The sequence below is a fragment of the Phalaenopsis equestris genome, unplaced genomic scaffold (assembly GCF_001263595.1).
Source record: "Phalaenopsis equestris unplaced genomic scaffold, ASM126359v1 Scaffold000223, whole genome shotgun sequence".
NCBI lineage: Eukaryota > Viridiplantae > Streptophyta > Magnoliopsida > Asparagales > Orchidaceae > Phalaenopsis > Phalaenopsis equestris.
The window spans coordinates 956,683-969,929 of record NW_018164665.1 but is presented as its reverse complement, the minus strand read 5'-3'; the positions used below and the strand labels follow the sequence as shown (position 1 = coordinate 969,929).

Here is a 13,247-nt window from a genome sequence, read left to right as displayed (position 1 = left end):
AAAAAGGGAAAAGAACAGGAAAGGCTGCAAATTGCTTGCTTTTGCAACTCACTGTCTTGTCGTCCACCTTCCACAGCCTTATTCACAAAAAGGAATGGTTAGCAATTAAAGCAATTTAGTAATAATTTTTCGAATATCGTCTTCTAACAAAAAATCATGAATTTTTAGTGATATATCATTCAAATATATGAATTTGGGACATTTACATAAATACCACTCAATTTATATGTATTTACATAAAATTTTATTTTCTCACATTCATACCTTCCAAATCTTTGATATCACATAAAAAAATACAATCATTTTAATATCTACAGTGAAAGCATGCATGTAAGAATTGAAGTTTAGATGCTATATATGTAAATATATAGGAATTGAGTGGTATGAATGTAAATCTTTAATTTTCTTTTAAACCTTCTAAAAATAAAGCTGGGAAATGTTTTCATGCAAAGGACTGGAAAAATAATATAAATAAAAATTAATTGGTTGCTTTTCAATGTGAATTATGATAAAGATATTTTACAATATGGATGGGGACATTAAAATTTGTTGTTATTATTATTATTATTATTTTGACAGGACGAGTGCTCAAATATGATCCTCAGGGTTGTCAAAAAACTAGTGTTCGCAGAAATATAAATTTTTTTTTCTCTCTCTCTCTCTCTCATTTCTGTAGTATCCTATTTGGACTTCACTAACCGAGCTCTTATTCTGTGCGGACACCGCATGCGGATTTCCGTGCGATGTATAATTAAAACGCGATACGTGGAAATGCGGGCCCCATAAAAAATTTTCTATTTTATTACTGCGCGACCCGACCCGACCCGAGTCCGGCTCAAGCACTTAAAAATTAAACCGTGCGTCTTATCAAAACGTCAGATCATCATTTCAGAAAGCTAACTGTCGTCCGAGTGCAGAGCACCTACATTTGACAATCGTTTAGGGTTTTAGATTGTTTTCTTGAATCAGAAAAGCTTAGGATTTTCTGTTGTTGTTCGCCGGTCGAATTAATGTCGCGATTTTTCCTTACTAAGACGGAATCCGAGCCCAGATAGGCGGAAACCGAAGAGAGTCCTGGGAGAATAGAGACCGAAGAGCCGTTGATAATGAAAAATGAAGATGATTAAAAAATTGAGGCTGATAAGCGCAAGAAGGACGAAGCGAAAGAGCGTAAGAAGAAAGAAATTCAAGAGGGTTCATCCAAGTAATTTTTATTTTGGTGGTTCTACTTTCATTGACAAGACTATGTTTACAGATTGTAGAAATTCATCCATATAATTTGGAATAGATACTTGAATGACTGATAGCTTTGTTTATCTAACAACCCAAAAAACAAATCACTCAGGTATTTAGCTTTGATTTATTATTTTTGGGTAATATTTGAGTAGTATTTTAATAGTATTTGAGTAATATTTGAGAGTGGTATGAACTAAATATCACAAGTTCACCCAATATTAACCCTAAACCCTAATAATATCATAATAACACTGGAATAAAACTAGAATTTTAATAATAATACAAAACTAACACCACATAACACTACCGAAATATTACTTGAATATTACCCAAATAATACTATATTAATACATGAGTAAAACCTGAATAAGATTGAATAAAACTTGAATTTTAATAATAACACCAAACTAACACCACATAATACAACCGAAATAATACCTACATAATACTATAATGATTTCATTTATGATACCTGATTTTCTTTAATAATACCAACTAACACCAAATAACACCACAAAAATAATATCATAATATCACCTAAATAATTTTATAATAAATACCTGAGTGATACCATAATAATGGTTAAATATTATCAGAATAATCTCAAAATAAAACATGTCTACCTAACCCGTTTTCCCTAAACACCTTAACAAAGAGTAAATAACACTGAAATAACAACTTAATAATGGCTAAATGACCCTTAATATTTTTTGCATTATTTTTTTTTTATGTAGGTTTATGAACTCAAGGTCCATCAGCTGTAGATGCCGGCCGTCTGTAGTGAGAGATGTGCTCGATAAGGTCAGGCTTGCCATATCTGAAAACATCATGAATGAGCTGAAAATGATAGATATTGATCATTTTTTTGTGCTCCCACCTTATCCCCAAGACAATGTCCTGACACTGCAAATATTGCAATGTTGACAACATGAAAAAAATGGTATTCAGAATGGGTGGGAAAAATTTGAGAACAATGCCTTATGAAGTTGCCCTTTTGATCGACATGCCAAATTGAGGAGAAGTGTCAAGGTGGAAGAAAGTTTCATCATGTTGTGTGGATGCCCGCCAAATGAAGAATGATATTTTGAACTTTGGAATCGGGGAGTCTTCTACCCCTTTTAATTAATTGTATATAAATTTTTTGTTATCAAATTTATTTTTTCCTTCTAGTAATTTCAGTGTATCCAAAAGAATTTACACCTTTGGCGAGAATGTAAATACATTTTCTTCATTTAATTAACCTGTCGCGCTCTGTGAATTCCTTATTGAGCAAATTAATGCAGTAGCCATCAAAATAAGGTGGAACTGGCCTTTGAAATATATAAATGGTTTTCTTTTTTTTTGCTAAAGGTTAGTATCTCGTATAAACATCAAAAAAATATTTATTTCTTTGTGCAAAGTTGAATATGACTTTTCTTTTACACAGCTCTGATTTTATAGGCACTCTTCTTTGGTTACTCCTACAGCTCCTGAGACCAGACCTCAAATGTTGAGGTAACTAAAAAATGTAAGCTAGAACTCATCACATATTGATATAGCCTTTAAGAGGTTGAACACAGAGTAGACGAGTTTCATTTAGTTGTTATTTAAAAAATAAAATCATATATATATTTTTTGAGTTTTAATGATTAAAGCGGTTCTTTCTGAAATAAATTGCAGGTTCATGATCAATTTTTAGATTTGAAAGAGAATGGACTCAATCTGCTCTCTAATCTAGATGAAGGATTACCCGTTCCAATTCCAGTCCAGTTCCAGCAACGCAATTCCGAGACATACTAGAGACACTCGTATCATTTGATATGGGGTCAGTTGTTTCAAGCGACATTGCCCTGGAGCCAATGTAAACCACAATGAAAAAAATATGGAATCAACAATTGAGTTGCTTAAAGGCCAAGAGAAATGGTTCACTGAATTTCAAGGAACCATGAATACAATAACTGTTGGAGTGTCGAGATTGTAGGAACAAATGTCGATGCTACAAAATAAGATTGATAAATCTGAAAAACAGACAACTGATAAAAGCGAATAGGTGGGAGAAGATGGTGCCCAACCACCCTTCCCGATCCCAGGAGAACATTGAGGGAGCCCACCAATCGTCTCCTGTGGGAGAAGAGGGAGTCCAACAGAACATTGAGGGAGCCTACCAATCATCTCCTCTGGGAGAAGAGGGAGTCCAACAATCGTTTCCTGAGGGAGAAGAGGGAACCCAACAGTCCGCTCCTGTGGGAGAAGAGGGAAGCCAGCAGTCCTCTTCTATGGGAGAAGAAGGAACCCAACAAACCTTTCGTGTTGAAGGAGACACTGTTGAAGGTTCCCATGAATGGTCCATTATCAGCTTAATCTAAAGGGTTAAGGGCAGACGAAGTAGAAGAAAGAAGAAATTGAGTTCCCCTTTCACTGCTTTCGAATTGAAGAGAAGAAAAATAATAAGGAGAGCAGATGAGCTGATGTTCCCCGATGAAGATGCCGTTGTAGATACGAATGCCGGTGAGGGAGACATCCAAACAATAATAGAAGAACGAATAACAGACCCTACAACAGAGATGAGAGTGTAAATAATTATATCACATGTTGTACATACCACCCCCAATGCAAAGGAACAACAAATAATCAAAGATGAAGAAGTAGAATGATCAGTAGCCCTGACACTAAAACTTTAGGAGATCAGCCAGATGGTGTCATGGTGGTATTTGGAAATGAGTTTTTAGAAATTATTTTATATCATCTAAATTAACTATACATTTCAAAAGTGTGTATTCTTTTTGTAGTCTCTTCCACCGGACTCCCAGATCGATTATCCTGACAAATCTATGGTATCCACTGAAACGTAGGCAGTGATCGATCAAATTATGTCAAAATACATTAATAAGTGAGTAAATTTTCAGCTTTTATAATGCATTGCTTTTGTCTTATATGAAATGATCACAAAGATTTTGTGTCATTCTGCATGGAGGATATTATGTTACACACTAGAGACATTTTTATAATCGCAGGTCAATGGAAGAATTACTGTGCAATGACATGATTGCAAATGAACATGTTGACGTCCAAGCCATGATTTTAAATAGAAAGAAAAATGTTATTCCATCTTTTTACAGACTATCTTTATGTATCGTCATTATAATGGGTAATCATTGATTAAGTATATTTAACATTTAAATAACTATATGAATATATTAAAAGTTATATTCTCATGCAGAGTTATCATAAAATGGGTAATACCGCATTATTTGTGTGTCATATCACGAAGGAAGCAGTTCAAAAATTTGATATTATTTTGTTTCATATTGTGAACAACCAACACTGGGTATTTTTGGTTGCGGATTTGAGTGATGAGAAGTGAAAAATATATGATTCATTGCCCAACCAGATGCACAAAGCCGTGCGCACCGACGTTGAAAGTATACTCTCAATCATTAAAGGTATACCCATGCAAATAGAATGTTATATTTCAAAATGTACAATCCCTAATGTCTTCCTTCTGTACTTGTTTCATTCTGGTTGTTTTTAACAATAAAACTGTTATTTTCCCTCTGCAGGAATATTATGATAATATTGTGGTAATGTTATTTTAGTATTCTTATAATATTATGAGAATACTATGATAATATTAATATAATATAAGTGATATTTTCTCTCTGCATGAATATTATGGTAATATAACTGTTATTTTCCCTCTGCACTTGTTTCATTCAGGTTATTCTTGGTAATATTTTCTCAATGCACATGTTTTATTATGGTTGTTTTTTAGAATATAGCTATTATTTTCCCTCTGCAGGAATATTATGGTAATATTGTTGTAATATTTTGGTAGTAATTTTGTAATATTGTGGTAATACTATGGTAATATTAAGATATTATAAGTGATATTTTCCCTCCGCAGAAATATTATGGTAATATAGCTTTTATTTTCCCTCCACAGAAATATTATGGTAATATAGCTTTTATTTTCCCTCTACACTTGTTTCACTCAGGTTGTTTTTTGTAATATTTTTCCTCTGCACTTGTTTCATTCAAGTTGTTTTTGATAATATTTTCCCCATGCACTTGTTTCATTCTAGTTGTTTTTGATAATATAGTTGTTATTTTTCCGCTGCAGGAATATTATGGTTATATTACGGTTTTATTGTTTTATATTGCACATATTTTTGTGAAGAATATATATAAACAACTTAGTATTAAAAAATATATCCTAGGAATAACCACGGTACAACTTCGGAACCCAGAATACACAAAAGGAATATTTGAATTAAATTAATTAAATTGCTTCTGATCGAGCGTTGTTTTATAAGGGTTGTAATGTGGTAATTTTTAGATATTATTATGGTAATATTCATAGCACGTTGGAATAAACTAGCAAATATTCTTATCATACCTATCTGATTCCAATAGTATTTCAACAATATTAGGATAATATTACGGTTTTATTACTTTATAGTGTACATATTTTTGTGAGGATATATATAAACAGCTTAGTGTTAAAAATATATCTTCGAAACAACCACGGTACGACAGCGTAGCCCATAATACACTAAAAGAATATTCGAATCAAACCAATTATATTCCTTCTGATCGAGCGTTGTTTTATAGGGTTGTATTGGGATAAATTTTTGATAATATTATGGTAATATTCACCGCACGCTGAAATAAACTAGCAAATATTCTTATCACACATATCTAATTCCAGTAGTATTTCGACAATATTATGATATTATTATGGTTTTATTGCATTATATTGCACATATTTTTGTGAAAAATATATATAAATAGTTAGTATTAAAAATATATCATCGGAACAACCACACTACGACCGTGGAGCCCAAAATACATAAGAGGAATATTCGAATCAAACTAATTATATTCGTTCTGATCGAGCGTTGTTTTATAAGGGTTGTATTGAGATAATTTTTCGATAATATTATGGTAATATTCACAGCACAATGGAATAAACTAGCAAATATTCTTATCTCACCTATCTGATTCCAGTAGTATTCCAACAATATTATGATAATATTACGGTTTTATTGCTTTATACTTCCCATATTTTTGTGATGAATATATATAAAGAGCTTAATATTGAAAATAAACACTCGGAATAACCACGCTACGACCACAGAACCAAGAATAAACTAAAGAAATATTCCAATCAAACCAGATAATATTCCTTATGAGCGAGCATTGTTTTTTAAGGGTTGTATTGAGTAATTTCTTAGTAATATTATTGTAATATTCACCACAGGTTAAACCGATCTGACATTGCAACAGGTTTGGGTAACCACAAGTGAACATAAGTAAATATGTATAATCAAAATTAGTTCACATATCACAAACTGTTTCGAATTTTAAGTTATGTATCTGACTAAACCGATCTGACATTGCAAAGAGGTTTGGGTTGGATGGTGGAATGTATCTTGACTTGAACTAACTTCTTTCTCCTTTACTGTAATACAATGTTTCATGTTAGGAAGTTGTAACACAATATTCTTTCTCCTTTTTACTCTCCTGTTGTTCTCCCAATAACCTTTTAACATTGTATTAGATATTTCTTTTGGCCGCATCTTTGTTGGGTCATTCAAATTGTGTTGTATATTTGGTGTCCTTTTCTTCTTTGACCTTGGCATTTCCCGATAGTCTCTCCCATTTAATATGACCTCAGATTCGATTGTTAGTCTCTTTAATGTCTCTAGCACATTTTTCTCAGCAAGTTCATTACCTTGCGTTAATAGACTGATCTAATATGCAAATTTATGAATGTGTGTGCGATATATGAGCCCACTTGAACAAGTTGGTGACGTTTGTGAATCCTTCAGATGTTTATACCCATAGCTGTTATATATATCCTTCTTTGCATTAAACAGACCACCGTAATAAAATATATATTTGTCAAAGATTTTGTTATATTCTCATGGTAGAACACCCTTAGAGTGTGAGCACATAATAAACCTACCGTTTCAAAATTTTTGCAACTACATGTAATTTTAGAATTACTTTTGTCGACTTCAATCCAAGGTCTGTCTGTGTGCTCATTATCTAAGTTTCTAATGTAAAATTTTGAATCTTCGGTGGTTGAACACTCCACAACAAGTCCACACAAACCATGTAGCAACTCTGCTTCAAATATTGAATATAACTTCTTCGTATAAACTAAAACACATTGCCTCAACACGGGACAACTTTTTATAGCGAGAACAATTGCAGAGTGTTCACATTTAAAATCTTCATCTTTCTTATTCATTCACCAAGAATTGATGACATTTTCAAGACCTAAAAAACTTTCAATGAGGGTGCTTGTTGGCTTGGAGGCACCATGACAGATGTTATTTGTGTACTCACTTCTTTGCGTTGATAGATTCCTCATCCCAAATATTTTCTTATTGAACGTTGTTGACCCCTTATACCTGATATTGTGCAAACTATTCAACCAAGCATTCTCGTGTAGATTTCCTAGCTCAATTATTGTACACCAAGTTTCTTCAAACTCCTCGGAGTTGCATTTACCCATGCATTTATAAAAAAGCTCATTGACTCTTTTGGTTCTCACACCACAGTGGACTTTTAAAGACAATTTCTTGTAAATATGTCTTTGACATAATCTATGTCTGGTGTGCGTCAGACACTCTTCAATGGTTCTGGCCATTGTTTGATCCTGGTAAGTGAATATTGTTCTCGGGTGTTTGTTATTCATTATCCAGATCAATGATTTGAATACCCACTTGAATGAGTCAACTGTTTCATCTGACAAAAAGTCAACTTCAAATAGAACATTCTGCTAGTGGTAGTTCACACTGACAATAAGAGCACAACATAAATTATATTTATTTAGTCTATAACCTGTATCAAATATTATGATATCCTCAAAGCAATCGTAATCAAGCCTATATATCACATCACTCCAATAGAAATTCAACCAACTATCAGACTCATCAATTTGGACGTCCCATGCAACCATCGTATCCTTAGCTTGCCTCCCAGTGAACAATCGCAGTAGAGAATTAGCATCTCCATATTCGATTTTAACTCTTCTCTTTCTTTGTATAAAATTATAAGCATCCCTCTTCATGCAATCAAGATTCTCCACACCCCCGAATTTTGTAGTCAGAAAACTAAATGCATCGCTTGTTCTAATCCCTAATTGTGTCATCGATCTGAGCACTTCTGCATTGATATCACTTATTTTTCTGTTGGAACACAATAGATGTTTGTCACCATCCGTCGCTAAATGATGGTTGTGACTTTCTAGAAACTTCTTAACCGACCAGTTACCTTCGACATCGACGACATATCAGATCATTGTTGGACACCCAGTCCTTGTGTCCTATGTTATTTAATTCTTTCTTGAAACCAGTCTTACCATAAATGAAATCATTTGTCTTAATTATTTTTTATTTCGGCAAAAAACCAACGTGGTAGTAAATCCGATTTGGTGTGCCTATGCACAATATTGTTCATAAGCTTCCTTCTAATTATAAATCATTATGTGAAACAAGCTATCTGCAATTGGATCAATGCACACACTTACATACTCGGAGAACTTCAAATTTCAACATACTGCCATTATACATAAATAACATTTCAACAAAACTAATTAATAAATCCAATAAGACTAGTATAAAACGATACAAAACTAATACCATAATACATAATACCACTATAATAATATAAAAATAATACCATGATGACACAAATGTATAGTTCAAAGCCAATAATGCAGACATAAAATCATAATACCACCATAATAACACCAAAATAATATTAATTACAATGACAACATAACACTCCAATAAAACCATTAATTAGATTCAATAACACTAGTATAATCCAATGTTAAAACCTAAATAACACCCAACTACCCTTATAAGCCAAAAATCATGACCAAAACAATCACAATACCAAAAAGATAACATCATTAATAGTCAACATAAAATTCCAACTAAATCAGGTAATTAGAATCAATACTACAACTATAACACCATGATAATACCTAAACAACACCACTTTCACCCTCCAACATAACAATAACATTGCAATTAAATAATACAGTAATCACACTAGAATAGCTCCGCAATACTATCATTAGGACGACATTAACAGCACCAACAATTACAGAGAAATAAGTTCACAAGCGGAATGTTTCTGGCCGCAGCTAATAAGCTCAGTTCATCGACATTATTCTTGGAATCATTTTGCGATTCCATCAATATTTCTTGGTCGAGAGATAAATCCATCAGATGACTTACCCTAGCTGTCGAATACAAACACAAATGGAAAAATAAAATAATTCCTAAACCCTAAACCGGAATGAGACCAAATATTCTTTTTTTCAATTTGGCGAGATCCAAAATGACAAAATGTTCGATTTGGCAGGATCCGAAAATGACAAAAAAGAAGCATTTTGGATGCTTAGGCAGGGCTCAGGCTGGGTTGCGTTGTAAAAAAAAAAATTTCTGCTTATTTTTTTGATGTTAGGCCCATAATTACACGTGTCCTTTTTCTACTCGCTGCCGCACGTAACACTGCGTGCAATTTCCGGAATGAATAATTTTTCCTCGGTCTTATTCTTCCCGTGGTTGAAGACATCACTGAATGTAGTGGAGGTACATCGGACGGCATGGATTTTATGTCCAGATAACGGACATAATATTTTCTCCTGAATTTAATAATAAATTACACAAATTATTATTATTATTATTTTTGATTGTATGATTAAAAATCTTGCTTTCAAATATTAGTTTCCTTTACAAGAACCTTCTCCAAGAAAAAAAAAAAAAAAAAAGAAAAGAAAAAAGAAAAAAAAAGAAAAGGCATTTACATACATAACTCACAATTATTCTGAACTAAACACATCTATCCTCCAAATTTTAATATTTAGAAGCATATCATTCAAAACACACCTTCCCATGTATAGATTTATTACATCAAAACATTATAAATATAAATATAAATATTTAGATGAAATTACTGCACTAACAATTGTTCTCTTACTATTCAAAAGTTGACTATCTACCAAAACATAGGAAGCAGAAATGTCAAAAGAGAAATTACTGTGGATTTGGCGGCCTGCTGTTGGCGGCAGAGACCCTAGAACCCCACTCAAGGAGCTCCTTGCTGGTATCATCCTTGTGCACGATAATCTCTATGAAGCACAAGCTGTCCTTCTTAACTCCAGTAGCGGTCTGAATCGCCTCCTTCAGTTCTTCCTCGTACATCACCTTCGTCGTCCAGCATTTGCCCTCGCCATTGTGTATGGCGTCCACTAATCCTGTGTAGTTCCAGCCCTTAATCACATTGTAAGGTCCGTCGTGGATCTCAACCTCAATGGTGTAGCCTCCATTGTTGATGAGGAAGATGATGGGGTTCTGCCCGTTCCTTAACATTGTTGACACATCCTGAGCTGTCACCTGAATTAAGAACGAGTTTCCATAGCATCACTTGAGAATTTAACTGTTAGGAATGTAAATACATGAGAATTGTAGCATGTATGCTGCTGAAATTTACCTGGAAGCTTCCATCGCCGATGAAGGAGATGATGCGCTTGTCCTTGGCCGCTTGGGCGTAGCCAAGGGTGGCCCCAACCGACCAACCGATGGAGCCATACTGCATCTGGAATTCATATCCGCAGCCTTCCGGTAACTTGAGCTTCTGGCAGTTGAACCAGGAGTCTCCGGTCTCGGCGATCACGGCGTTTGCGCCGGTGAGCATGGCTTGAACGTGCTTGAAGAGAACATTCACACGCAGAGGCTCCTTGGGCTGGGACTCGGGAGGTTGACCCTCCGGCACGAAGATCCGGCTGTAGTTCTCATAGGCTGTGGTGTTCTTCTTCAGCCTCTTGGCCAGAGCATGTAAAAAATCCTTCATGAGAATGCAGCCAAAAGCAGGGCCATTGGCGACTACAACGCGGTCAGGCTGGACAATGATGGCTTTCTCCTTCTTGAGAAGAAGGGAGTAGCCGACGGAGCTGTAGTCGTTAAAGATGGGACCTGCGAAGAGATAAGCATCCGCGGATTCAACTATTTCGGCGCAGAAGGCTGTGCTGACAGCACCCCAATAGGTACCGATGAATCTGGGGAGGTTCTCAGGGACTAATCCCTTTGCCGACGGCATTACGGCTACAGGATAGCCAGATGCATCTGCGAGCTCGGTGAAGGCTTCTCCGGCCTTAGCTACCCTCAGTTTGGGCCCGCCGACCAACACGGGTTTTACTGCCTTGTTTAAGAACTCTGCTGTTGCAGTCACCGCGCACTCTAAACCCATCTTGTTGCTCAATCTGGGAATATTATCGGAGCAATCAAAGATTGTACCAAATTATTTGTATTTTTTAAATACTAAACTTTTAAAAAAATTATTAATGATTATATGTTTTGTAAAAAATTCGAATACATTCCGAACGACACTGCGCATAATAAGTTTTTTTTTTCCTCTTTCAGATCTTCCGTGAATGAATATGGAGTAAAGATGCATAAACCCTAATTACGTTAATTGGGTTTCCGGTGAAAAAAGTTGGGAGAAAAGAGGGGAAAGGAAAACTAACCTGGTACCTAAGAAGAAAGGGACGGGCTCATGGCTGAAAGTTGGATGAGGGATGGCGGGAAGATTACAGCTGACACTGATGTAAACCGGCTTGCTTTCCTTGAGAGCAGTGGAGATCGCCGTATCGATGAGATCGTGAGCATCCTCCAAGTTATTCACCACCGCCTACAAAATCCATGCCAGGGCGCGATTGAATTAAGAAATAGGGAAAAATAAGAGTTAATCGGATTAAGAGAAAACAGATCCATCCTATTAAAGAAACCTGATAGCAGGTTACGGTCTGAAAGCATCGAAGCTCCTGAGAGAAATCTGGAAGGCCGATGGTGTGATGCAGGATCCGATTCGTCCCGTAATCATTGGTATTAGGGCCGCCGACGATGCAGATGACAGGGAGATTCTCGCTGTAGGCACCAGCAATAGCGTTAATAACGCTGAGACCGCCGACCGTAAAGGTCACGACGCATGCTCCGACACCATTCGCCCGAGCGTAGCCGTCGGCAGCGTACCCTGCGTTCAGCTCGTTGCAGCATCCTATGTTCTTGAGCTTCGGCTCAGCGATGAGGTGGTCAAGAAGCGTGAGATTGAAGTCTCCGGGAACCGTAAATATGTCACGGACGCCGATCTGGGCGAGACGAATGGCCAGGTGGCGGCCAAGATTCGCCTCTCCGGATGGACCCGCCGGGGAAGCCGGATGGCAGAGGGTGGCCGGAACCCCCTCCGGCCAGGGTGGCCGGACCCCCCTCCGGCCCGCCGTTGCCGGCCGTCTTGAATGGGGAGTCCAACGATCCAACGTTGTTCTCCATCGATCTCTGAATCAGGAAAGAGGACGGAAAGAAGAGAATAAAGCGTGCTTTGTGGGAATGGGGAAGGAGGAAAGGCGGGTATAAATACCCGGGACGAAAACAGCGGCCGGGGTTGGGCTTAGGCTTGGGGAGGAAGCCGCCAGAGCGAGTTGTGGCGTGGTGCGCGGACGCCCATTGACTCGTGAGCCAATTGAGGGGCTGCGTATGCGGTTTGAAATCCGGTGTGCGAGCGGTTTCTAGACGGTGGGGGAGAACACTTGGCGGTTAATTGTAATGGATGGTGACATGTGACAAAAATACCATATATTAATTAGGTGCTACGATGACGATGTTATAGTTTATTTGACAATGTTGGAAGTTATAATAAGGTGCTATGATGATAATGATATTGTTTATTAGACATTGTTTGAAGTTTTTTTATTTTATTTTTATTTTTATTTTAGATGAGACCAATGATGATGAAAATAATATGGTTTTAATGCCATAGATGAAATTAGGATTAATATATGTGGGGTTTGTAATCCATAAAAAGGGAAATGAAGATTGGAGGAGTTTTGAAGTTTGGAAAATCCTTGAGCTCTATTTGACGGTGGGACCATGTCTATCTGGTCACTATAGCTACCCCATCACCATCATTAAGCCATCGATGCGAACTAGTTTCTCTCGCATGATTAGCATCAT

The 13,247-nt window shown here is 36.3% G+C and overlaps 1 protein-coding gene across 1 annotated transcript; it reads right to left on the bottom strand.

Moving 5' to 3' along the window:
- Positions 1-10,117: 10,117 nt before the first annotated feature.
- On the bottom strand, positions 10,118-13,247 carry LOC110023280 (pyruvate decarboxylase 2-like). The gene is made up of 5 exons (XM_020722604.1): positions 13,189-13,247; positions 12,026-12,572; positions 11,765-11,928; positions 10,732-11,500; positions 10,118-10,634 (listed from the first exon to the last, which is right to left on the bottom strand). The coding sequence occupies exons 1-5, from the start codon at positions 13,245-13,247 to the stop codon at positions 10,275-10,277; spliced, it is 1,899 nt and encodes a 632-aa protein (XP_020578263.1). The 3' UTR covers positions 10,118-10,274.